Source organism: Convolutriloba macropyga, chromosome 1 (genome assembly GCF_964194025.1).
Source record: "Convolutriloba macropyga chromosome 1, txConMacr16.3, whole genome shotgun sequence".
NCBI lineage: Eukaryota > Metazoa > Xenacoelomorpha > Acoela > Convolutidae > Convolutriloba > Convolutriloba macropyga.
Genome location: NC_134468.1, coordinates 15333176 through 15361172, shown reverse-complemented (window position 1 = coordinate 15361172; position 27997 = coordinate 15333176). Strand labels below are relative to the sequence as shown.

The window sequence follows — 27997 nt, the reverse complement described above, 5'->3', positions numbered from 1 at the left end:
TACTCCGGGTACTTACTGATAAGCTGCAGTGCGCGACAATGAATCCATGAAAATTACGCTGAAACTGGGCAGGGCTCTCTGTTTTCCACCTGTTCTCTCTGTATTGGGACCTTTTTGACGGGGTTTATGAATAAACTGAATTAGCTGCTGTCCAGTGTAGTTTTCAGTTGTTGATCTGAAATTATGGAATTATGACGACGTGGCAATTGCCCATATATAGTTCAACCATTGTTTTTTAACATTTCCATCATGAAAATTTGGTAAACTAAATGGATTATTCTACTTTGTTTTACCATATGGTTTTCACTTTTTAGGCACTCAAGAAACGGTTTATTCTACCCTTTGAATGCAGTTTTTATGTTATTCTGTTTATCGAGGTCAAAAGTTTAACACAAGAAAACTTCGTTGTTGTGTTTTCAGACGTATAGTATGTACTAAATACGTGTAACTGGTGTTAAACTTTTCCATAATTAGAGAACTGTAAATAGACGATAAAAATATTCCACAGGTTCCGGCTATCCAAAAATTGCATCTACCTGGATACATTTCTTTGCAGTGTGCATCTGATAAACACAAAGTCATGCTTCCTCTTTTGGTACAATGAAACCAGAATGATATTAAGGAATTCGGGGAGAACTTTTATAAACTCAGGATTCCCGGATATATCGCTCATCAATCCATATTCTGACGTCACACATACTCTCGCTGCGTGTGAACAATCGTATCTGACGTCATCGGAGGCATAAAAAGTTGCACCGTCCGGGTCAACTGGGATCTAAATACAACAGGACATTTTTCCCATTAAGCTATAACCAAAAAACTATAACCCCACAAATGCCTATAGCAACATACAATATGGATTGTTGCTGTACGGGTGTATAGCTAAATCAAATCTAGAAAAAGAACTTCGTTTTTTGGTAAATACCCTTTGAGAAGACCGAACAAAAACGAAGCAATTATTTAGGGGAAATTAATAAACAAAAGTCTTGATGTGAAAAATGTCCCAATATTAAGTGCTACTAATACTTAATCTACTATAGAGTGAAGTTAAAATGTATACCTCTCAAAATTAATTGAGCCTGAAATCACGCCAGATAGCTGCATTGAAGCGTTTTGATTAGTCTTTCACGCTTGCCTTAGAGTTCTTATAATTTTTTTAAAATTTATGTTTACTTTTGAAGGTTACAGAATGTGTTTAAAAAAATTTACAAACGGAGTGCAACATAATGAATATTACCACACGGTTGTTATCGCCACCGAGAAGTTATCAAACTCCGAGGCGAAGCCGAGGTGTTATGATAACTTCGAGGGCGATAACAACCGTGTGATAATTTTTTTAATCAACACCTGCTGCGATCATTTCAAAATTGAACAAAGTTTCATTGGTTTCTCATTGTTATTTTTGTGGACAATTACACTTTCAAAGGTAAGTGATATTTCTTTGGATCTGTTATTCGTTTTGCCCTCATGCACCCCACCCCCTCTCTCTCTCTCTCACACACACACACACACACACGCTTACACACACACACGCACACACACACAAACACACACACACGCACACACACACACACACACACCCACACTTACACACACACAAACACACACACTTACACACAGAGAGACACACGCGCACGTTCACGCACGCACATACGTACACATGCACACACGTACGCACACACACACTTACACACACAAACACACACACACTTACACACACACAAACACACACACTTACACACACACAAACACACAAACTTACACACAGAGAGACACACGCGCACATTCACGCACGCACACACGTACACACACACACACACACACACACACACACACACACACACACACACACAGACATACACACGCACACTCACACACACACTCACGCACACACACTTACACAAACACACACAAACACACACACAGAGACACTTGCGCACGTTCACGCACGCACACACGTACACACGCACACACACGCACACAGACATACACACGCACACTCACAGACACACTTACACACACATACACAAACACACTTACAGAGACACACACGCACGCTCACGCACTCACACTTACACACCACAGATAACACACCACACGCTCACCAGCACACCACACACACCACACTCACACACGCCACACACACACACCACACAAACACACACACTTACACACTAACACGCACACACGCACGCACACACACACCACAGATAACTCACTCACCAGCAAGTCACACACACACACAACACAAACACACCGCACATACGCCACACACACACAACACGCACAACATACACCACACACGTTTTTTTAGACTACAATTTTATCAAACTGTTTCCATCTTTAGACTACAAGTTTCTCACACTGTTTTCTCGCCACTGTTTACTTGCCAGTAACAGTGGCGAGAAAAGAGTGTGAGAAACTCGTAGTCTAATGCTGAAGTGTTTTTCCAGTGTCGATAGGGCATTAAAACTTATTACACTGGCAGTTTATTTAACTGCTGTTATCGCAACAGGTGTTGATTAAAATGATTTTCATTGCTAGGACTACTCAAAACTCGGACTGTCTGCTGAAGGAAGCCGAAAAAATGATTGACAAAAACTTTATCCTTTCAACGATTAAACATCCCTCTTACAATGACAAATACCGGTAGGTAATCTCCCAGGTTAATGACGGTGGCCTAAGCATTCTGTTACCTGAAGACAGGGCAATCGAGTATGAAAAATCAATTCGGATATGTGAGCTGTCACAGAATTACAACGCTGTCCGGCAGAAATCCATAAGAAAATCAGAAAAAAGCAGAAACAGGTTCAAGCGAAAGGAGGCCTGTCCACTAATTTTGGCAACGGAGAAAGGAACACCATGATCGCTATACTCATTTCCGTTGAATTCTGATTTAACCAAGGGAGAGATTACAGATGGAATTGCGCTTAGTTATGGATTGGATCCAGTAAAATAGTCATCAAAATGCGCATGTGGAGAAATTTTCGCTGCAGCTCATGCTCTTTCTTGTCCAAAAGGTGCCAATACGCATATCAGACAAAATGACATCCGTGACGATTTTGCCAACTTGCTCGTTGAGGTCTGCAATGATAGCGAAGTAAAGCACTGTCTTCAGACTTTGCGAGGTGAAAACTTCGCAAACAGAAATACCACTACTGCTGGCGACGCTCGACTAAATATCAAAGCTAATGGTTTCTTCGGTTCACATCTAAAATAGCAAGAAATCCTACGACTCTTAGATTTGAAGCGTTCGCTTTTGTTGATAAGGGCTCTAATGGCCCAATTTCGTTGTTTTTGTGTTGTTGTTCTGCTCTGGCTAATCGCAGAACATTGAAGAGAACAATTTTGAGCGTGACTGGAAACAACGCACTAAAATCAACTTGAGATGATTTTCCGACAGTATTTTATATTAACATCTTCGTTCTAAAAAACTGGATAGAATCTTGATACCGATGCTTTCCTACGTTTAAAAAACGATGATACAGAATCTCCGTCGCACTTACAAAACGACGATACCAGTGCTTTCTTACGTTCAAAGAACGACGATACCGATGCTTTCTTATGTTTGAAAACGACGATGCCGATGCTTTCTTACGTTTAAAAACCGAAAATACCGATGCTTTCCTAATTTTAATAAACGACGATTCCGAACCTCCCTTGCGATGAAAAAACGTCTTACGAGTCCTTCTTACATTTAATACCGAACAAAAACGACGATACCGACGAAAAAATCGTAGGGGCTTTTGTCGTTTCTGTCTAGAAAAAAACGACCATACCGAAGGTTCCTTATATTTTCTAACCGAAGATTTCTCAACTAGGGTAAATTTATAAGATTCATTTTTTTCAAAAATAACTATTAATTTAATGCTAATTATGCATCAGTGTTTCTCGTGAAACAAGAATGAGATATTAATTGTAGACAACAGTGGAAAAAAAAAACGAATGGGTTGAACACTTCAAGTTATTTTGAATTTTTTATCGTTTTCCTTAACGAATTCAACTATTCAGTCATTTGCAACGGTTTCTCTTACTGTCACAGTTGTTCGAACAGGCTTAGAACTCCAATCTCAGAGCAAGCAGTGTAAAAATACAAAAAGTTGAGTTAATTCGTTTGAGCAATATGAACATTTTGCTGTTTAAATGAAGTCTAGTCGAGACCATAATGCTGTTTTCATTTTTTTATCACACTTCGTTTCAGACCCAGGTTGACCAGACTAGGAAAACTTACTAAGGCCTTACTACTGCAACGTATGTCTTTAGAAAAAAAACCGTACTACGTCTTGTCAAGTTTACTACGGCACCGTACTACGGCCGTACTAAGATTTATATGGTGACGTGCTCACGCCATATCAAGAATAATAGAGTGCCATAATAAGGCCGTACTAAGATGAAGAAGGTTTCCTTAAAAATGAGATAGAATGAACGATGTCAGAAAACTCTCTAGTCACGTTAAAAAACTGACTGCTGAGAGTTTTCTGTTACATTTTTTGTGATTTGTTTGACTTGTTGATTTCATACTAAGACTGCTATGAACAATTTTTGCATTAGCTGACACATTATTTAGCGTCGATTAATCCAGATGCTTACAGCTGGAAAAAAACACTAAACGATGAAAGTGCGCAAAATTATTGGTATCACTGAACTCTTTGGCAATCTAATAATAATAACAAAAGGATGCTCAGTAATGTGGGTTCGCATATAAAGCTTCGACGCTGCTCATCCGCTGTTTTTTGGCATAAATGTCTACCAAATGAGGAACCGATATAAAACCCCCCCAAAATTAGGTATTTTTCTAAGAAAAAATTGTGTGTGAACAAAAAGATCGCCCCCAACGCAGATAAATCATTGGAGTGAAAACTACCGCATTAGATTGATGAGACCAGCCATTATTAAGAAAGCAGGTCAAGACAAACAACAAAATCAAAAAGTTGTGATGAAAGTTAAAGGTTAATTTTTTCTGACTAAACTAAGAGTTCTTAGTTAAGAACTAGTCACAAAATATTCAAAGTTGAAAACTATCTCCACTAAGTTGAATTTTAATCAAGGGGCAATACATGAGTATGATTTAATTCTGATGTTATTGGAGACCAATTTGAGGTAAAGTTTGTGGTGGTTGTGCGTGCAAGCTTCTTTTATACTTGTGGACACGTTTCTCTCTAGTAACCTAATGGATAGAGATAGCAGTGTCGATAGAAATGTCAAGGCTAAGTTGCTGGTCTCAAATTGGCGTGGCAATAACACGTCATGGTATTCTCAGTTTGAGTTAGTGATCTTAAAATAGTAGTTTATTCAAAACTACCTGGCAATTTGTTCACATGTTAAAATGGACTTTGTCCAATTCAAGTTTGTGCTTCACGCACTATAACGTAAATTTTCAAAATAGCACTAAGATTATCAAACAGTCTTGCTGAGTGTAGCACACCTCAGTACATAGGTAATCAGTAGCAAAAAAATAAGAAAATAAGGGCAAAATTAAGAACTACTTTTGTAATTTTCGAAAACAGTTGTTTCCAAAAGTCATGAAAGCCACTATACACAAATAAAAACACTTAAATAGGTTCGTTTAATTGTCCAGAGGAAAAATTTGAGACCCTAAGTTTTTAAGAATATGTCCTACGTCTTCAAAAGGAGCGTCCAATTTAGACAAAAATCAAAAAATTTTTTCCTTTTTTCGTGAAAAACCCTTATAGAAGGCAGTAAATTAATGACAATATCTTTAAAAACATTAAATTTTGTACACTTGCACTTCTTTTCAGCGATATTAATGTCATATGTGACCTGTAATAAACGACATCAGGTAACAAATAAACAAGCAAGAACAAAATTACAAAAATATTTACTTTTTAATTTTGAAGAGAACTGTTTTCAAAGTCATGAAAGCTTTCTACTCAAATCAAAATTTAAATTATTTATTAATTGTTTCTCCGCAACAACCAATGACAACTGCCACAGTCAAGGAAATTTCATAAGGTTAAAAAGACAGAGTAAAAACGACAGTTAAAGACAATTGTAAAAAAAATTAAATTAAATTCTTCGAGAAAGGGGTGTCAAAGCCGTTAAGACCATAATCCATGCTTTAGAAGACTTTTAAATGTTCAATTGTGCCCTTCTTCGAACGTTATTATTGTAATATGTGAACTTTCAATATTGTGATATTGTGTCAAAACGAGATAAAAAAAACGTGAGAATTGGGCGAATGCATAAAAATCAAAAAAAAAATTGTGAAATCTAGTAGAATCAAAGCCAGAAAACCATAATTAACACGCAAAAAAAAATCATTCAGTAGAAAGAAGAGGAAGAAGACGCATTCTTTTTTTGCTGAAATTAAGTTGACCAAATTAAGAGAAAAGTAGTGGCAAAATGTATGTCATTGTTTATTTAAAAATCAAAAATTATTAGAAGTCAAAACAATCAAAATAATTTGAGTAAAAAAATCGATACATTAAAATAAAAGGCTTATAAATCCAATTGGACCTATCAACACTGAGATTTAAAGATTGTTCTTTCTATATTTTTTATAAAAAAAGATCGAAAATTTTTTTATTTTTTTTAAAACACCGACCGATTACAATCCGAGATTGGACCAAAACGAGCCTTGCTAATGCTGTTCGTCTATTAAAGAAACTAAGTTGTTCCGAATGACGTAGATCCAAATTACAAGATCAAAAATAAATGCTGCGTTTTTGATAATCATAGAAAAATGTTAGCTGAGAACGACAAAGTTTTAATTCCAGAATACTCTCAATGGAAGTCGAAGCAAGACTAGATCTTTTTATAGTTTTTAAAGATTGTGTTAGTTGTTGTTGGGTAGGTACTACCAGCAAATTTTATCAAAGTGAACTAAAGCAGCTTATTTCGGGCAATTGTTGATGAAGAGGGCTGATTTCTGAAATGTTTAGCCAAAATGTTTGCCACAAAATGAAATCAAAATAGTCAACAATACTTTTTTGTTTTTAAAACTAAAATCCACAGTACTAGTGTTAACAATTTTTATCATAATTTGGCAAAATAGCCGAAATTTCAGCAAAAATTTTGGAAAATGTGTATAAAAATAACGCAAATCGGTCTAATATTAACAAAAATTTAAACCACATTAACTCTAACTAGAAAACAAATTTCAAAAAAATCTTTTTAATTCCATATTCTACGCTGGACGGGCTTTTTAATGATAACATTCACAACTCTACGATGAAGATAACGTTCGGTCAAAATTGTCTGAACAAAAAAAAACCCAGTTGAGTACATAGTTCCTTTCCTCTTAAGGGGGGGGGGGGTCAGAACAATAATGGAATTAAAATACGAATTGATTGTATGCATATCTGGTGCGATTGTGAGACAATTTCGAGTTAGTATATACGATAAGTTATTGGAAAGAGATGATACAATTACTTGCAAAGAAAATATAAGACTTTCTTCTATGTAACTCAAATCATCTCTCAATCTTTATTAACCCTATAAAATTGGTGGCCATATTTTGTTGACATTCTAAGCAAACTATGTTGAAAAGTCTACATGTAACAGCTGAATATATAAATAGAGAAGTACTATTGTTTTATTTAAGCGAAAATTCTGCACCAAAACGAGTTTGAAAACTACTATCGAATTGTTTAATATCTTTAAGTTTACTTCCTTATTTCCCTGAGTGCTCTTTACTAAATGTAACTCAAATAGTAACTGTTCCCAACCTTGGTTAAATCATGAAACAGGGGTTAAAAAGTCTATGATAGTCGTATTTCTTGAGCAGTTTATTCACTCTTGTGGAGAGAAACAAAAGTAGTTACAAGCCCTTAAAAAGATTTCAGTTAAATCAGATATCTGAACTTTTGAAATAATCATAGACAAAACCAATCAAAACTTAAAACTTTAAATCAGTAAATTTAGTAAATTAGAAGTTGTATTGATTTTTAATAAAAAAGTTTTTTTTGCAATTTTCTACATTCTAAAAGATGGCTGAGAATTGAAAATAGTTGCAAACAGAAAAAACACCAATGATGCAACATGGTTCAAACGCATTGCTAACTTAGATTTCAAATAGCCAGAAAAAAGAGTCGAGATTTGAAAACAATGAAAACTACAATTTAATAATGTAAAAAAGAAAACTTCGGATAGCAGAAAAAACTTAAGTGCAAAAGAAATCCAGCTTTCTTATTAAAAATCAGCAGTGCAGATATGCGCGTCTGCAGCTCGTTAATTAGATAACTTGCAGGTAAATTAATGTAAATTAAGTTATTCATTGATACTTTTCAGTTATAATTTCAGTTCTCCCGGCAAAAACACAAAAACTTTAAAATTTGCTGCTATAAAAATTGTGTTTTCCTAATGAAGGTTTTGAAAGTTATTAGGCGACCTATAATAAGTACGGGCCCCGGATTACAATTTGAAAGATAAATTTGGAGTTTTTCTTTCAGGTAACCGCACTTGTTTTCTCTTTCAACTCAATCAAAACAGCCAATGCAAACATAAACCGACAAATGTTGGAAGAATTGCTCTTGAATAATAGCCAAGGCGATTTAATTCAAAGTTTGTAGCCTAAATCAATTTTTCTTTATGGGTGCAAAAAACCTTGACCCCAAAGTGATTCGACCCCTTGACCTCCCAATCCATAGGCTTCCGCACTATCCACTGCGCTACGAGTCACTCATTTTTCTCAGTTGGCAACAGAATATTAGCAACAAGCTTTACTTCGGAGTGAGAGCAATAGAGATCACTCAAAAATGGTGAACGAAAGTGTAAATAAGTCACTTGAGAAGTCAAAGAATGTTCTAGAAGAAAAGCGCAAAATTGTCAAGCGAAAAATTTGCATATAAAAAAGACACACACGTTTACAATAATTGCTATGAACTTCGTTCAAGAGCAATTAATCAATCATTTATAGAATCTAAATGGACTGTCTGAAAAGAAAAAAAATATTAAAATTCAGAACCCTAAAACAGCATCAAATTTCACCAAAACTTGAGTAATAAAACGTTTACGGGAGTAACTACAATCCATTTGAGAACTACGAAGAGCACTGACTTGAAGCCCTTAAGTAATGTAAACTAAAAAGTGACCAACTAAAGCGAAAACAACGATGCCGAACTTGCCACTGAATCCACTAAAAGCGTCAGTAAACCCAAAAAAATGGCAGAATGTTTGCTCTTTTTTTATCCTGTTCGTTTCAGCAATTTTAAACACTAGAAAACACTATAAGTGCCTTTGCTCTTTGGTCAGACAACTTTAGCCTAAAACACTGGAACTTCGTTCTACAGTTATAATTCAGAGCTTCTCGCTAAATCGCGCCGGGGAAAACACCGCGACGCATAAAAATACTTAGCACAGTCTCTCACTCTTCACAATAAGCGAAGTGTGACAAACAATCAATTGCCAGCTTCCTTACGGTTAGAGATTTTTTTGCTCTTATACTGAGCCGAGAACAAAACAAACGTCGTTATAGTACACATTTTATAGTCTTTCAGTCTTCTCAACTACTATGAGATTGTATGTTCAATTTCAAAAATTCCAATCCCGCAATAACCTAGTATACCAACGAGTTAAATGCCAACATGTACTGGGTAAATGTCAATCAAGATGGTCAGAACTTTTCAGCTTTGCAAAAAAATTAAATGAACTAGATGCATCTCCGGAGTTCTATATTTACAAGCGGGGGGTGGGAGGTGCCGTTTGTTTATTGCCTAATCAGTTGGTTACTTATGACCTAATTAATGCAACCAGTGATATCCAAAAAATTCAAAATCACCAATGTCTGTGCAATTATTCAACATTAATTCATCATGCCTACAATTCTCTTCGTCGAATATTAATGGTGCTTTTTACTGTGGGTTGAGTTTTTGTGTAGGATTATCAAAAACTTAGTAAGAGTTCTTTCTTTGCGAATCGGGACCTGATTGCTGTTTATTCAATTTTTGCGATGGAGTAAGCTCAAGTAAATCAACCAATGAGGATATATCTGATTTTTGCCAGACAGACTCACAAACGATTGGCCAATTTTTTCTGTCAGCAATTATTTGAATGTCAGTTTGCCTGAATATGCTGACTATCATGCCGGCTCGTCTCGCACGGTCTTTTATGTTGATCTCTCTGCCAATGGGCTGGGTATCTTTCTCTTATCCGAGAAAGAGCTAGGCTACATTGACTTAGCGAGGAAAGTGGAGCCGTAACTAAAATTAACTGAACAACAATAAAAAACCCTTGCGCATAAATATTGATGCAAAATGGTGATAGCTTTGACGATTATGATAGTCTCTAAAATAGTTTTTTCTACTTCCTTTGTCTTCCCTAATTTCAAAAATTTCTCCTTCGGTGATGACTTTTCGTCATCATTCCCCTCTCTGGCTGAAAATAGCTCTTTCCCAGGAGCTACTCGCTCCATGTTTTTCAATCTCCGTTGTTAAAATTCCAATTCCTTCATCCTTCTTTTCTTTTGCGATTAATCAAAGCTCAACTATAGTGTGTTCTTTGTAGTGGTTATTCTAGATTTGCAAAATAAAGTTTGCAGTTTTTGTTGGCTCACAAATAAGCTACTTTGACATAATTATTGTTAGTTGAATTTTATACACAACATAACGCTTATCAACAAGCTCTTCAATGTGTGACAGATGACCTTGATTAACTGATTTGTGAGCCATTTTTCCATTTGAGATAAAAATAAGTTTCATTACAAACATTTTAATGGCTGAACTGGGCGTTAGAAATGGTAAAATTGATTTCATATATAAAACTAATTTGATACATATTTGTTGATTAAGATTGTTATCATATTTTGTTCACAACCCATTAGCGACGAAGAGCAAGACGAAATAAGCAACTGGAGAACCAAGAGAGGCATTGGAGAAGCTGGTGACAAGACGACCTGAGAAGTGAGAGAAAGTGGACAAGCAGGCAACTGACGAAAGAGCAAGACGAAGAAGTGAGATCCAAAGCAGTAGCCCTTGCTTGGAGAGTTTAAGGGGTGCGTTGAAGCCTTACCAGTAGCCTAGTAACTCGTCCGAAAAGTTGCTGGTGAGGCGAACTGGTGTCTTTTTTGCTTTTTTCTCAGCAAAGGCTAGCTCAGTGATTTCTTAGACCACTACGGATTAGCACCCTAGCGCTTGTACAGCTCCCTATAAGCTAGAACAGCTAAAATTAAGACTTCTTCAAGATATAGGATAATTGTTTTTGCAACTTTTATAAAGAATAAAATTTATTGCAGAAATTGCAACTTTTATAACTTTTATAGAACTTATTGCAACTTTCTATATAGAATAAGCGGTGTTGCAACTCTTAACTAATATTGAACTTTTGACTTCGCCATTTTTAGAGCAATAACAGCTAGATTAAGTTGTTTAGATATATTCTGACTCCCGGGACGCCGGATAGACGAACAAAAGTCCATCATATCTCCCTAAAACCTCCCGAAACCCCCCCACGTCCTGAATGTGAAAAACTCTTTAGCCCGCAATTGCGTGCAGCCGCAAACAAGCACCCCCTTCCATCCCCCCTCAAACAACCCATATGAACGTACCCTTTCCCACGAGAGCATAGAATTAGGTTTAGAGATAGATATGGGTTCAAATCCAAAAAAACAAGCCAGAAAATGAAAACCCAACCGAAAACGGTACCACTTTTACTAGAACCCGAATACGGGCCCTTGATGCAGGCGAAAAAGCCGAAGTCGCTAGTAAACGTCCTAATGTAGAGCAACAAACAGCAAATCTAATAACCAACGAATTGTGTACATTAATTTTGAGGGAGAGAGACCTCGACAAGCTACTTTTGCCAATGCCATGATCAAACTTACTAAACAACGAGACCCGGGCAATGTAAGAGAAATGCCAATGAGAAATGGCTTCTCTATAAAACCCAAAAATATAGAAGCATCCAAATTGCTTACACCGCAAAACATCAAACAAGAGTTGCAAAAGTACAAAGTAAAGTTATCTCTAACAACAACAAAAGCCGAGAAAAGGTAACTGCGTGCTTTGTAATTACAAAAATTTTGCTAGATGTAAGCCTAGACACAATTGAAGAACAACTAAATGAACAAGGAATCAAATCTGAAAAAATATTTAGGGTCAAAAGCAGCGTTACAAACCAAGAAACAAGACTAGTGACAGTCCTTACTAAAGACGAAAACCAAGCAAAAAAAGCAATCACAAATGGGGTAGCACTGTGTCTACAAAAATTCAAACGTGAAACATCAAAACAACAACCAAAAGTATTGCAATGCTTCAAATGCCAAGCACATGGTCAACTAGCAGCAAACTGCGATAACACGCAAAGATGCCCAAAATGCGGTGGACACCACCACGTCAAAGACTACAACCAAAATGAATCCTGCTGCGCAAATTGTAATGAAAAGCATAGCGCTGCCTAAAAAGGCTGCAAAAAGTATAGAGAACCAAAACTAAAAGCACCCGCTGCCTCACATGCAGAGGTCCTCAAAATTAAACCAGAGAACAAAGACAAACAAAAGCACAAAAAATAGCAAGTGATGCTCAAAAACAAATCGAGAACGCCCTCGAAATTATGCTAACGAGTCACTTTGCCAAACTTGAAAGCAAAATATAACAGACAGCAAAATTGCAAATGAGCGACTTACAATCGACTTCCAGAGCCAAACCGATCAAAAAAACCTAAACCTACAAAATACAATAAAAATAAATGAAAAAGGAGAGAAAATAATAGGAAAACAATCATGGAGGACATCACAAAAGTGTTATGTGAAATACTAAGAGACAATGAAATAAAAGTAGATGAAGTGAAAACGAGACAAAAACTAAACAAACTCAAAGACAACAGAACTAAAAAGCAGAACACGCAACTAGTTTTAAATAGTTATGCTTGCACGCACAAAGATGGTGGATTACTAGATGTACACCTAGCCAACTCTAAACTAACTAGCTTATTTGATATTTTTTATGTCTTCAGCAAAAGTCCGAGTGATGACTACCCAACTGTGAGCACCTATAACATAGATAAACCAATCCAGACACATAAAAAATTAACTGGGAAAAATACAAAACTCATATTTTGCATAACCCCTATTTCATATATAGGAACATTACAAACAAAGAAGACTTAAAAAAAAACGCAGAAAAAATCACAGAAAACATCCCAGCTACATACAAAGAAGGCATATATATGAGTAGACACATAGCTACAAACCATCAATTATAAAAATCAGACATGAGAAAAACATAAGTTAGAGAGAGAAAGGAACAAAATGAGAAGAAATGACGAAAGAAACACAACTTAACACCAAATAATATGCAAAAAGATCAATAAACTGACAAAAAAATTTAAAAAAATTAGTAAAGAAAACGGAACAGGACAACAAATGAAACTCATTGACAAATTAACCCAAGCAGGAAAAAGTAATAATTTTTGGAAAGCTGCAAAAATTTTACTTAATCAAAGTCAGAAAAGCAACGAACAATTACCAATGAAAAAACAGGAAGCTGGAGATGCTTTTCTCAGAAAAATTAAAAAGAAAAATGAAAATAAACGAATCAACAAAAGATGAGGGAAAAGTCACAAGAAAATTGTCTCACTGAAAGTAAGAGAAACAAACTTCAAGGCAACCAAGCTAAAAGAAGATGAAAGAAGGCACACAGAAGTAAAATCTGAGACTCTCAAATGTATTTTAGGAAATTGCAAAAACCCTGCACCAGGACATGACGGATTAAGCAATCAAATGATAAAACAATTACCATTAGAAACAATAGAAAATCTCGCGCAAACATTTCAAACATCAAAACAATTAGGACATGTACCAGCCCATGGGAAAACTACAACCGTAACAATGATACCAAAAGTAGGAAAAGACCACAAAACACTAGAAGGATACAGACCATTATCATTAACATCTTGCCTTGGAAACCTGCGCGAGAGCATTGTAAACGAAAATTTGGTAAATCACTGTGAAAAAACTAAACCTGTTCGGAGATCAACAATGTGCCTACAGATCTGGTAGATGCACAACAGATAATCTTCTAACGCTAACAAAAAAACCAACAACAAGTTTTTGAATAAGTATGGCATGGAGGTATCTTATATAAGCAAATCCAGATTAATACCCCATGGTGGATCACAAAATGGACTTGAAGCTTCCTAAGTAACAGAAAACCCAAAGTAAAATACGATCAAGCAGTTTTCAAAATCTCTACGCCCGAAGCAGGGGTCCCCCAAGGGAGCATTATAAGCCAATAATGTTCAATATGTATGTAAGCAAAGCAAAATGTAAAAAAACATCAATTACACAATATGCAGATGACATCACTATATACTGCACACATGAAAAACAAGAAATAAATATTAAATATTTACAAATCGGAATCAAACACTTAGAGAAATGGTGCGACAAACGGAAAATACTCCTCAACGCGGGAAAAAACATATACACCATCTTCACTAGACAAACACTGAGCACAAATCTGAGACTAAATTTAGGCTCAGAAGACATCAACGTCAGCAAGGAGGTAAAATTTTTCGGACTTCATGTCAACTATAAATTGACATGGACCAATCATGTCAACAAAATAGTCGTAAAAATGCAACAAAGAATCAACACACTAAGAAATCTAAAATCAAAAAACGTAAAATATAATATTATTATGTATCTATATAAACAATGGTGAGACCACTATACATGTATGCAAATGCAGCTTGGGCAAATGTAACAAAGAATGATCTCAACAAGATAAAAAAGGAACAAAATAATGCAATAAGACTTGCATATAACCTGCCAATGCGGACGAGCGTAGATGAACTACATCAAATGGGAAACTTAAAAACAGTAAACAATACAATCCAAAAATTAAGCTCAGAATACCTTGCGAGGGCTATAAAACGAAATAAAGAAACTAAAAACATAAAAGAAAAACGTTTGCTGACTTGGAGCCAGATCAAAATGCATCAAACTCCTTCGCAAAACATTTTATAAAATAAAAAGACATCAAACAACGGTGAATGGTGACGCCTAGGGTTATGACACGAGACGTTAGTTGAAACCATTCAAAACGAAAAAAAATTTAAAAGAAAAGGTTAGAAAGAGGAAAAACGAAAATAAGGCAAAACTCCAAAACCAAGGTGGATGTGGACGTCTTGGGGTACGACTCAAGACGTTAGCTAAAGCCGTTCGAAATGAAAAAGAATAAAAAAAGAACATAAGGATAAAAACAAAAAACTAAGGAAAATCTCTGAAACAAAGTTGGATGAGGACGTCTTGGGGTATGACTCGAGACGTTACCTGAAGCCATCAAAAATAGTAGCAAACTCTCCCAAAAATCTAAAATTAAAGCAAAACAAAGGTGGATGTGGACGTCTTGGCGTATGACTCGAGACGTTAGCTAAAGCCGTTCAAAATGAAAAAGAATAAAAAAGAACATAAGGATAAAAACAAAAAACTAAGGAAAATCTCTGAAACAAAGTTGGATGAGGACGTCTTGGGGTATGACTCGAGACGTTAGCTGAAGCCATCAAAAATATTAGCAAACTCTCCTAAAAATCTAAAACTAAAGCAAAACAAAGGTGAATGTGGACGTCTTGGCGTATGACTCGAGACGTTAGCTGAAGCCATCAAAAACAGTGGCAAACTCTCACAAAAACCTACAATTAAAGCATAAAAAAGGTGGATGCGGACGTCTCGGGGCATGACTCGAGACGTTAGCTGAAACCTTTCAAAAATACACTGACCGGGCTTAAACCGTTTTTCTTCACTGCATGTATGGATGTTAAGTGTTTGCATTTGTGAATGTATGCTTAGTATGCCTGGATGCCTAATGCGCGTATATGTGTAAATTTGCATATGTAAACGCAATTTCAACACCTGACATTCCTCTTCAGATGCCTACTAACAAGAGAACCGTTGCAAAACCACATCAGAAAGATCAGACTGGGAGACTAGACTGATCACGGGAATCAGTCTAGGTCTTGAAGCTGATCCAACTCCAGAGTACCAGTAAGCGAGGGCAGCATAATCGTGGAAATCATGCTGAGGCGTTGACACTGGACCCAAACTCAAACTCCTGAGCACCAGTAAGGGAGGGCAGCATGATCATGGGAATCACGCTGAGGCCTTGATGCTGGCCCCACACTCTGTTCCCTTTTGGGAACAACCACTCATCCCCGCAAGGGCGAAAATATCCGCCTCAAAATAGGCATAAATCACAAGTTTTTGTACTCTCAGTGCAAAAGCCGTCTGTTTTTCCTCTGAAAGGGAGGACTGGCCGCCGGTGGTGCGCTGAGGGTGCATCTCTCTTATTCTCTTTCTCTCTCTAATGCCTTCATTACTGTTTTCCTTTCACTATAAAACCAATGACAAGTCACGTTACTCTCAGCACACAAGCCGGTTGCTGGTCGTCTGAAAGAGGGGACTGGCTGCCGGTGGTGCGCTGAGGGTGCTTCTCTTCTTTCCCTCTTCTTTTTCTCTTTTCTTTCTTCTTTTCTCTCTTACTTCTTCGACTCTAAATACTCTACTCCCTCGCTCTCTCTCCCACTCACTCTCTCCCAAACTTCTTATGAAACTCCTTGTCTGTCACTCCCAGGCTCCCTCCATCCTTCCACGAAAACATAACAAAGACGCAAGAAATCCCAGAACCAAGTATTCCATTCAAATCAATCTCTCTGCCTCCATCCTCCAGACAATTACTCAATATAAACCACAAGTAACCAACGACAATACCAAAACCAAATGCAAACCAAAGTGAAAGCGCGGTTTAAAAGGTGGTGTAAACTACCACCTGAGAAATCTCAGTTAGCAGTTTACCGCCAATTGAACACATTATGAATGAAATGAAATGTTGATTAAGATTGTTATCTGCGGTATAAATATTAGTGAGCTTTAGTAAGCTGTATTTCTAAATTTCATCCAGGATTTTATCAAAAAATATATATTCAGGACTCTTTTGACGGCAGCACAGAGTTTGGTAAATTTAATTTTCATGCAACCAACTTCAATAAACATCACATCACCATTGAAACATTTTTGTATTTAAAAATTTCGCTGAAAAGGACTCCATTTTTGCTTGACAGAATAAACTCTTTCTTCATGATGCTCTAAGTTTATATAAATGTGAAATTTCATATAAGTATACAGTTTTAACGCGTTTTTGTTTTAAAAGTTTAGCGCGCTTTTGCTTTGTAGTTTTTCCCCATGATTCTAGGTAGATGAAGTTACCACAAACTTTAGGCTATGTACGACAAAAAATCGACCTTCTTGTAAACTTTAGTGTATTATCTATTATGTTATCTTCATGCAACCTTGAATGTTTGCTTTTAGTGTGATTTAACCTGATGTTATTTTCGCTGTTTAGATGATGGCTGAAACTATTGATCGCGATATCAAACAGACAGTAATTTAAACATTCTGGTTTATACTTTGCTTTGCTACCAGTTGAGTTAGTGTTAGATGACATTCTTTCGAACCTCCTGTGTATATCTGAAAAGAGGGGTTTCAGACCCACTTGGATCGCGCCGCGCAGTGGGGCTCTAGATATCTTGGGATGCGCACTGGAGATACTTAGAAGTTTTAAACATGCAACGTTTAGTGCAATTGCTTTGATGTAATCTTTCCAGAGTTACTGCTTTGCGGTACCGACTATCCAGACCGTAGGGCAGCTTCCAGACTCCGTGATGCTGGGTCACGCTTTGCACTCGGCGCGCGCATTTTGTTGGTCTGATCAGAAATGGCGGGGTCGCGCCCATTAACTTGGGTCATCATGGAGCTTTGAATAGTTCATATAAGTATATAAATCGTGACGTTTTGGATTGAGAGGTTGACCATGTAAAAGACACGTAAAATCGAGGGGAGGTCACTTCCATACCATTATTTATTATATGGCCGAGAGCTCAAATAAATTTGACCCGGACTCTTTCCAGACGTCTATTTAAAAAGATCTTTTAATAATCAAGCATGGCTGACGACAATTTTTCACAGTATTTTTTATAGCTAATACAGCCAAATAAAATCCATTTCATTAGTCTGTTTTTATCAAATTTTATTGTCGACACATGGTCTCCGCTTTATTTATTGGTCCATGCACTTTATCGGTCAATACACCGTCGAGCACAACCGTAAGTGATCGACATATTGTAAAACCCGAGCATTTAACCTGTTTACAGAAATTGTGTCTCTCATAGCGGCTACACTCGTTTTGATCGAGCTCCAATTTCTTCTTCCAATAAGCACAAGAAATTTTAGGCTCAATAGTTGACCGTTGACAGGCTGCCGTTGGGTCCATAACACCATAGGGACTCTCCGGAGGGTGAATGGTGTATGAGTCATACTCTAATTGGCAATCTACTAAAGATACTTCGCTCCTAAATGCGAAACACTATTTAATCACTCACTCAATTATTCTCTTCTGCCTGATACCTATTAAGAAAATCTCTCAATAAGGAAAAGGTCCAGAGACTGCTTAATGGTAGTTTAATTTTAACCGGTATTTTTAAGAGAATAAACTGTTCTGAGCATTTTGACTGGTATCGAGCCTTAATAGACACGGCTTTTGATCTAAATTTTCAGACCACGCAAACGAGCACTTATAGATAAAAACAAGACGGCTCGTCTGAGTCTATGCATTACACAGAATGTTCCAACATATCTCTCAAGGTAGCAAAAACCACTTTTAAAATTTGCCAGAAAAGCCTTTGTGGGAATCCGAAAGCAAATTGGAGAAAGTTACTTTTACTGCTTGAACCAAAAATTATGCCGTCTTTTCTCGGCAGACAAAAACGATAACTGTTCGCCACAATTAAGCTTTTTTAAAAGAAGTGTTACCATTCAGACACACCAATAGACACTTCATAAATAGGCACAAAAACGTACAAACCAACACATACAATTACATTTTAAGCAAAAAACACCAACGCCAAAAAAAATCTGTTTTTCCCGTTTGTGTCCTCCAGTACGTTGTGCTTCCCCAGTTACATAGCACGTTCCATTACATTGTAAATCATTATGTAAAGATATAGCACGTGCGTCAGGGGGTGCAAACAGTATACACCCACTAAACTGGGGGAGGGGGGACAATGGGAAAAGATCCAAATTTTCATTTGGCAAAATGCTGATACCCAAAGTTCGTCACTTTTCATTTAGGTCTTCTGTCTTTTTTCTAAAAAAATTTTTGATCAAACATATTCGTAAATGTAACCTTGACACTGAACTTTGAAATGTAACATTTTGAAAACTTTTTGAAAAAGTTTGTCAAATTTGATTTTTCACGAACATAATGGAAAACGTATTTTTAAAAAAATCTCAAATATGTGTCGTCAACAAGATTTAGAAACAAACGGTTTTATATCTGGACTGATTTATTATCGAAATTTATAGCAAACTATAAAAAAAACTTTTCTAATTTTCATGCTTGCTGACAGTTTTTGTCATCTGCATTTTTGTTATCTGACAATTAAGGGAACCAACTCACTCAAACTAGCTCTCCATTTTGTTCTCATACACACATATCACAAACATCACACATATCACAAACATCACACATATCACAAACACACACAAACACAATTACAAACACCAACACCAAAAAATAATTTGAAAATTTTTGGGCATCTGTTTTTTACTCAAATCGTATCAACGTTGGTCTAAAGTCTGATTGTTTATTCTGGAAAACTAATTGTCAAACTTTTTAGGAGATTGAATTGGAAGTGGTGAAATTGACACTAATATTTAAAATTAAATTTATGATGCTTTTCGAAAAGTTTTTTCTTTTGCTTGTTTCGTGAGCTTGATGGGACAGTTGGTTTTTAAAATCTCGTAAATGTGATATCATAGAATATTAAAAACACAGAGTTTTGGCTGCTGACAAATTTGATGCCGCAAATTGTAGCAAAAATTCAACTCGTTGGGACAAAACTCCTTTAAGGCTTCATTAGTTTTTTCAGGAAAAACTAAAGGTGAGTTTTTGGGCAATCGTATTGTATCCGTAAAATCCATACGATAGTATAAATTGAATTTTTTGAAAAAAATTCGAAATTCTATTAATCAATTTTGATGTTTGATTAGCATAAACAGCCAATGTTGTTTTCACGACCTTGCAGATAAATTTTTTACCAGTTAGACTTGATAAACCAAATTTTGATTTCGAATATAATTGAACCCCTATTTTGTAAAAAATTTTAAATAATTTTTCCAATTTTTCAGCATTTCTGGCAGTTCTTGCACTCCGCCTCCAATTGTTTCTAACATTTAATTGAACAAAAAAGGCTGTCCGCAGAAGCCCTCACTTAATAAGGTTGAAAATCATTGGCTATCAGTTAAAACTATGTTTTAGCCTTTTCACTAATTTGAGTAAAACTGGTATTAAAGAAAGAGGAAAATTTAATAATTTGTATTTGTGAATTAAATTGAAAAGAAAATTCCATTCTCTTCTTTCAAAAGAAAAGATCGTTCTCCATATGACGAGTTTGACCATTGAAAAACTGATTTGTTACTTTATTTTACAGAACCGTTCAAAGACTGGAAAAAATCAGTTCGATGATCAACTTTAAAATACAAAACCTGAAAACTAATTTCTTTATAGCAGATAAAAAACAATAAATCTATAACAAAAAATATTTATATTACGTTTGTATTGAAGTTTTCAACCTGGATTTCGATAAACTTTCTCATTTTTTTTCTGTGTTTCATGCATTTAGAGGCGATTAGTTCGAATGATCTGCTCTGACAACATAAAGAACACAAAAAAAAGATAGGATAATAAAACCACCTTTGTTTTTCACTAATTTTTCTGGTTGATTTCATGTTTATATTTTGAATCTGGTTTTTGACGTCTTCACAGTTGTAAGGTTCACATATAATTGAACCCCTATTTTGTAACAAATTTTAAATAATTTTTCCAATTTTTCAGCATTTCTGGCACTTCTTGCACTCCGCCTCCAATTGTTTCTAACATTTAATTGAACAAAAAAAGCTGTCCGCAAAAGCCCTCAATTAATAAGGTTGAGAATCATTGGCTATCAGTTAAAACTATGTTTTAGTCTTTTCACTAATTTGAGTAAAACTGGTATTAAAGAAAGAGGAAAATTTAATAATTTGTATTTGTGAATTAAATTGAAAAGAAAATTCCATTCTCTTCTTTCAAAAGAAAAGATCGTTCTCCATATGAGGAGTTTGACCATTGAAAAACTGATTTGTTACTTTATTTTACAGAACCGTCCAAAGACTGGAAAAAATCAGTTCGATGATCAACTTTAAAATACAAAATCTGAAAACTAATTTCTTTATAGCAGAAAAAAAACAATAAAACTTATAACAAAAAAATATTTATATTACGTTTGTATTGAAGTTTTCAACCTGGATTTCGATAAACTTTTTAATTCCCTTTTTTTCTGTGTTTCATTCATTTAGAGATTAGTTCGAATGATCTGCTCTGACAACATAAAGAACACAAAAAAAGATAAGATAATAAAACCATCTTTGTTTTTCAGTAATTTTTCTGGTTGATTTGATGTTTATTTTTTTAAATATGGTTTTTGACGTCTCCACAGTTTTAAAGTTATTAAAATTGTTAGTTCTGATTAAATAAGAGAATATTTTGCAAAACAAACAACTCTAAGAGTTTTGAAAAAAAAAATTCTGCTTTTGTTTCATCTTTTTAAAGTTGTTTCTTGCAAATTTGAGTTGCCTGAAGACTTCAATTTTCCATAAAAATTTTATGCTAACAGAAAAAAAAGTTTTCATACTTTATTTTGTATCCAGCACAACTCATAAACACGGTCGAAATAATTTTTAAACTAAATTTTGAGAAAAAATAAATTCTTGCTTCCTTCGCTTTTTTGTCTGTCCAGTGCTGGTCCTAGGTAGTTTATAAAAGACTCGGGATAAATCAGTTCTACAGCCGACTAAGATAATTCCTCATGTCAGCCCAATACCTTTCTAACTGTATGAAGCGCTACTGCTATTTTTGCTTATTCTTTGCCTTTGATTTCTTGTCTTTCTCTTAGGTAACTTTGTTTTCCTCCTTTTATTTTTTGATTGTTATGTCTGATGGCGCGTCTAGTATAGGGATCTGATTATGATCGGGGAATTTTTTCCATTGACGCGCTGTTTCCTTCTCCTGGAATGATATTAACTTGATCCACTGGTAGTCTCATTTTGACGGTTTTTGGTAGCATCCTAATCTGTCTGTTTCATTGTTGTTCCTTTTTTCAAAATGCAAAATTCAAATATATGCAAGGCCAGATTTTTGTTCGTCAGTCAAACTTTCACTTTTTGTTTCCGAATCGTTGAGAAAAAAGAGAGAAAGAATTTTGCAGCCCATAGAGGCTGGTTTTGAGCTTTATAAAAAACAATTGGCAAATTTTTTTGCAGGTAGCAAAAGGGGAGCTGTTTTTTCTAAACAAATTAAATAAAAACAGGAAAAAAACAGAAAGTTTTGGGTGCGGTGATTATTGAGGAAAAGTATAATTGATAGAAGAATTGGGGAAAAATTACATGTTACTAATCATATTCGAATATTCTAATATACACAATTGTTTAGAAACGAAGCAAAGAATTTCCTTATAAATTTTAAACATTCAAAAGACAAAAAACACGTGAAAACAATTTTTTGAACTTTTGCGTGTGGTTTCTCCTCTTTAGAATCCATTTTAGGCTTTTACTTTTTGTTGTTCAATATTTGTTGAAAATTCACCGAAATGGACCCTATTTACAGAACATGGGATTTGAAAATCTAAGGAGACGGTAAACATTTATAAAGAGAAAAGGAAAAAATGTTCACCGTTTTTTATTTCTTGTGAAAATTGTCCAAACTATTTAATGCCTTATGATAACTTTTCTTTAATTGCCTTTGCGAGAAGCGATATCCAAATATCTCTAAGGAAAAAAATCCACTTGTGCTTATTCGAGCATTATTTTGCTACAGCTTATTTTTTGTCACAATAAACTCGTTTTGTGGCAAAACATCCCTTTGCGAACTGTTTAGACTAGACCATTTTTAAAAGATAATAAACATTTTCTGGTAATTAAATAAGCATTCCTCTGCCTTCTTATTATTCTGGTTGAAACTCTTTCTTTCTTCGTGTTCGAATGAACTGGTACCAGTTGTAAACAATAAAAATGATTTCAAAATTCAACAAGAGTTCAAATGTGTCTGCTGCTTTCTTAGAACTTCCATTTTTACTTTTTTGTTTCAGGCTATTTTTTTTTCTAAAAATTTGTCTTCTGTGCTTGAGTATCATTTTGCTTGCTTTTTATAATTGAAGGATTTAACTCCACGCCAGATCCCATAAGCAATACAAACTCGACGGTAGCCGAAATCTTACAAATGTATATAACTGTTACATATTTTTTCAATTTACGTTTTGGAAAAAAAATTTTTTAATTGATTGAAACCTAACCAACTAACGTCGGGCGAATTGCTCTCAAACCATCGGCGAGCTGCTGGCTTCGTCAGTCCCTAGCAACGGTTTAGTGAGGCTAGCTTTAGCTCAATTCAAGGGCCCTAAGGAGAGCACAGCGTGGGGTGCACCGGGGGGGTGATGGGGGGTAACAGTGGGGGGGGGGGGGGGGGGGGGTTGGGATCAACAGTGGGGTGGGGCTGGGGCAACAGTGGGGGGAAACGGTGGGAGGGGGTTTTTTGGCTGCACGGGGCCGTTGATGTACAGGGGTGGGGATGGGGGTGAAGAGAGAAGGGGCGGGGATTTGGGAGGGGATTGTTGTAGGGGGGGGGGGGGGGGGGTTACCCTCTAAGAACCGCCCTTCACACCACAAGTATAAGTTTTCAAAAGAGTTTCTGTGAATCGCATACTTGGAGACTAGGGAGCTGAAAGGCTCTAACAAACCCTGAAGCCCACTGGGCGCCACTTCTTTATCCCGTTTCTGAGGACAAAAAGTCAAATGGGTTAGACAAAAAATTGGTCAGGCGAAAAATTGCATTAAAAGGACGAACAGAACAAATATAATTGCTACAAAATTCGTTTGAGAGCAATTAACAATAGTTTCCTACAAAGTGCTAGTTAAGTCATTTATGATTTAAAAATCAAGTTCATATATTTTGTAATATATTTCAGCGTTAATGAGGGTAAGAGATGATGACATGACGTCACATAACAACAGCTGAGATGCGGCATCAACAAAAGAGTTAAGGACAGAGAGAGAGAGAGAGAGAGAGAGAGAGAGAGAGAGAGAGAGAGAGAGAGAGAGAGAGAGAGAGAGAGAGAGAGAGAGAGAGAGAGAGAGTGTACGAGAGAGAGAGAGAGAGAGAAAAAATGTTAACGAGGAAGAGAGGGCAAGAAAGCCCAACCGACAGAGAGAGAGAGAAAAAGAGAGAGAAAGTTAGGAATATTGTTCTTGATGAGATTCGAATCTGCTAGTTTTCTAGCCTTATAAAAAATTAAATTATAGAAAAAAAAATGAAAAGCGCAAAACCTAAAGAAAAAGTTTCAAGAGTTCGCGGTGAAAAAAGTTCCAAACTATTTTTTGTCTCTAGAGTTCTGCCATGTACCCCATCTACAAGAAACAAAAAGTTTCGTCGGCCAAAAGTGATCGTTAATCACAGTATAGGACAAAAACGTTCAAAAATTTACAAAAGTTGCAAATTTTAACGAAACCTTTCTAACATTCATAACTTCAGAACTGTTTTCTTGTCTCATGAGACTATCGAGTATCCTTATTTCATGCTTCAAACAGTTTCACTGGCTCATAAAGGTCCACAAACTTGGAAAAATTTTCCGATTTTCCGAAAATATTCAAACGTTATCAAAAAATTGCTAAAATTCCAGTTACTAAAATTTTGATAAACATTCCAAATTAGAAAAAATGGCAGCAGCTTATTGGAGCATCAAACATTGGAGGAGGTCCCTGGTGCCAGAAAAAATTTTTTAAAAAATCCAAATTATTCAAACAAGAATGACAACCTGAATAATGACAAAAAAGTTTCAAAAGAATTTTAAGTTTGTCTAAAAAGACTAAAATTCGTGAAATTAAAGACTTCAAAAACATTTCATTACACCAAGAAAATATGCAGTAAATTATTATTGAACCCTAGAGGAAGTTCTTTAGCTACTGAGGCTGGATAAATCTAAAAAAAGACAAAAATTTTGAAAAAACTTGAAAAAAAAATGGCAAGTTTAATAAAAAATCAAGAAATTTTTTGATATTGAAAACTTGAAAACCTTTTCATGCCCATTAAAAAAATCAGTATTTTGTTATCAAATCCTATAGGAGGTTTTCTGGCCCCTATGCAGGAAAAACCTGAAAAATCATAAGGTCAGAAAAGGTGAAAAAATTGAATTATTCGTAAAAAATGATAAAATTCGCGATGTTAAGACGTTGAAAACCATTCCAATACCACTTTAAACTATACAATAACCTATTATCAATTCCTAAAGAGAATTTTTCACACCTAGGGCTGAAAAAACTCAAAAAATGACAAATATTTTCAAAAAGTATTTGAAGTTAATATATATTTGCGTGTTTTTGTTTAGAGTACCGAAACATAAAGCTCTTAAGACGGTCATAAAGAATAAGTTGGTCTTGCAAAGGACCTTTATCAACTTTAACTAGCCTCAATTTTAGTCTGGTTGAACAAAAAGTTCAAAAAATGACGAAAAAACACAAAAAATTGCATTATTTTGGGCTCAAAAACTCCTAAAAGTGACACTTTAACCTTAAACTACGGCCTTCCAAGAAGCTTCACTACACTAAGCGCTTGAAGGTTTAGTAAACATGGCTAAGGGCTTCTAATGAAACTTAATGCCCGCTGTGCGCTACCTGTTTATCCCGTTTTTATGGACGAAGATTCAAATGAGCAAGACAAAAAATCGGTCTTGCGTCATCCAAATTCGTTATAGCTCCTGTTGAATGTACTTATAACAACATTTTCCTAAGTTTGTTGTTCTGTATCTGTTTTTTGTTAAACAAATAGGCAATATTCGATGGTTTTACTTCCGACTTTTTGTCGTTCTTTTAATAAAGCCAACCTTCATTTCAACTGTCAAAAACACTTGAGGGTTTCTGGTAATTCAATGCTTTTTTCAGTGCTTTTCATTTTTTGGCGAGTTATTTCTCACTCTCCGTGTTCGAACGCAACTTGTTCATTAATTCTTTTTTGGTTTTAGCTAATTTTACTTGAGAAGCAAAATTTAACAAAATTCTATTGTGTTCATTGTTTTCTAATTAGTTTCCAGTTCAATTTTTCAATGCCAATTGTATTGGGCTATCTGTGGTTTAGTCTCACTTTTTCGTCAATTTTGGTTTGCTTGGTTGTCATTTTCTGTCTGATATGAGGAATTTCACGAAAAAAATTATCTGTTCAGAACTATTTTTTGTCAAGTTTGCAAGTGCATTGTGATGGCAAGTTTTCCTAATTTTTCAACTATCTCATTGCTGAAGCGCTTTATTCCATGTTTGAGATAAGTTACAGAAGATAAAAATTTTCTCATTTGTTAGTGAAAATGTTTTACAATATGAGCAATTAAAAACACTCAAGTGCACATTTTAAAATGACGACAGTTTGCAGTGCCAAAATAAAACGCCAGAACTTTCGTTATTTTTAGGCAGAAACTTGACTTCTGTGAACTTTGAAACCTGCACCTTTCACATTTCAAACTAGATCGGCGGACGCTGCAGAATTCATTTCAAAATTCTGGTTAACGACTCGAACCGGTACGTGGATATCCACGAAGGCCAGAACTTTTCTGTCATTCCACGCAGAGTCACACAATCTACACTTCTACCAGAATTTCATTTTTCAGAACCTTACTTATAACACTGTTGTGTTCACCGCTTTGTTTTTGGTTAATATCCTGTTACCGACCGACAAAAAATACATATTATCAATTTACATTTTTATGCAGCATGATAAAAAATGCAGCAGACAAAAAAAAGTTAGTAAATGAATCAATTTTTTCAGGAATTTGTTTTTAAAAATTTATGGCCTATAAAAATTTATGGCGCTAAATACCAACAGTAATACGGACTCACTACTTGACAAAATCGAGCACATATGTAAAGTCTGGCGTAAAAACACTGGTGTGCGTGTGTGTGCGTGTGTGGGGGATACCTAATTTGATTATAATAGAAAATTTGGGAAGAGGCCGGGGATTTACCAAAAACATCAAATAACTCCAAACATAATTGTAGTTCATGAAGTAATCTGCTTACTTTTTTAAGTGCTGCCATTCGAATAACACCATCTTAATACTGGCCCAATAGGAGTCTTCTAAAACATCACTACTCGTTGAATATAAACTGAAGTAAAGCCCATGAATCTACGGTACCTTGCATTTTCTGATCAAAACAAATTTTTTTACCAGAATGATGTACCAGAAAGGCACATGCCGGAAGGACTTGTGCTGTGGACAGGTGGATCAGGGCCAAAAACAGGTATGGGCTAGACTCAAAGCGCGGCGCCAACTTCGTGCAACAATGCTCGGTCGTTTTGGAACTTTTGACCGCAACGCGAGTCCGTCGTTTAGCACATACGTTCAGCCATTACAGAGTAAACCATTATGTAAAATATGGTGCGTTCGTATGGGGGGGGGGGTGTGCAAATAACCTGCATTCACTAAGCCTGGAGGAGGGGGGGGGGACAAGCGGAAAAAATCCATATGTGCTATGATTTATGGGGTATTATGAGAAGAGCGAACTAACGAATGATGTATGCTGTGATGGCCACCCCGATTGCTAAAAGTAAAATAACAATGAACGACTTCACAGCTTTTCGCCCCTGTCGACAAAGTGCTCGCAAACTCCGACTCAGTGTCTTTGCGGTAAAGATGAAAATCAATTTGAAAACAGAAGAAGCCAGCGGCATTAAACTCTTCATGAGCAGTTCGTTTTCGAATTTATCAAGCTCTGCTTTTTGCACGCACGATGTCAATTTTTGTATATGTTACAATAAATTAGAGAACCCAGGGTAGGAATTTTTTGGTCGCCAAAACTTGGAGGCATGTGCAATTAGCTAGTAGCACGTGCAAAAGTGGAATGCTAAGTTTTGCGGCCCTAACTTAGCGGCCCTAACTTACCGCTCCCAGTAAGGAAACATAGTATAACGAAAGA

At 35.8% G+C, this 27997-nt stretch overlaps 2 protein-coding genes across 2 annotated transcripts in view; both read right to left on the bottom strand.

Annotated features, from left to right (window-relative positions):
- The window catches only part of LOC142345871 (uncharacterized), a 372085-nt gene that overhangs the window by 291397 nt on the left and 52691 nt on the right, over nt 1-27997 (bottom strand). The window lies entirely within an intron of this gene.
- LOC142353596 (uncharacterized) lies at nt 13-27997 on the bottom strand. Its single transcript, XM_075406173.1, has 5 exons — nt 27590-27997; nt 27101-27158; nt 18093-18300; nt 537-775; nt 13-175 (listed from the first exon to the last, which is right to left on the bottom strand). Exons 1-5 carry the CDS (start codon nt 27762-27764, stop codon nt 13-15), a joined length of 843 nt encoding a protein of 280 aa, XP_075262288.1. The 5' UTR covers nt 27765-27997.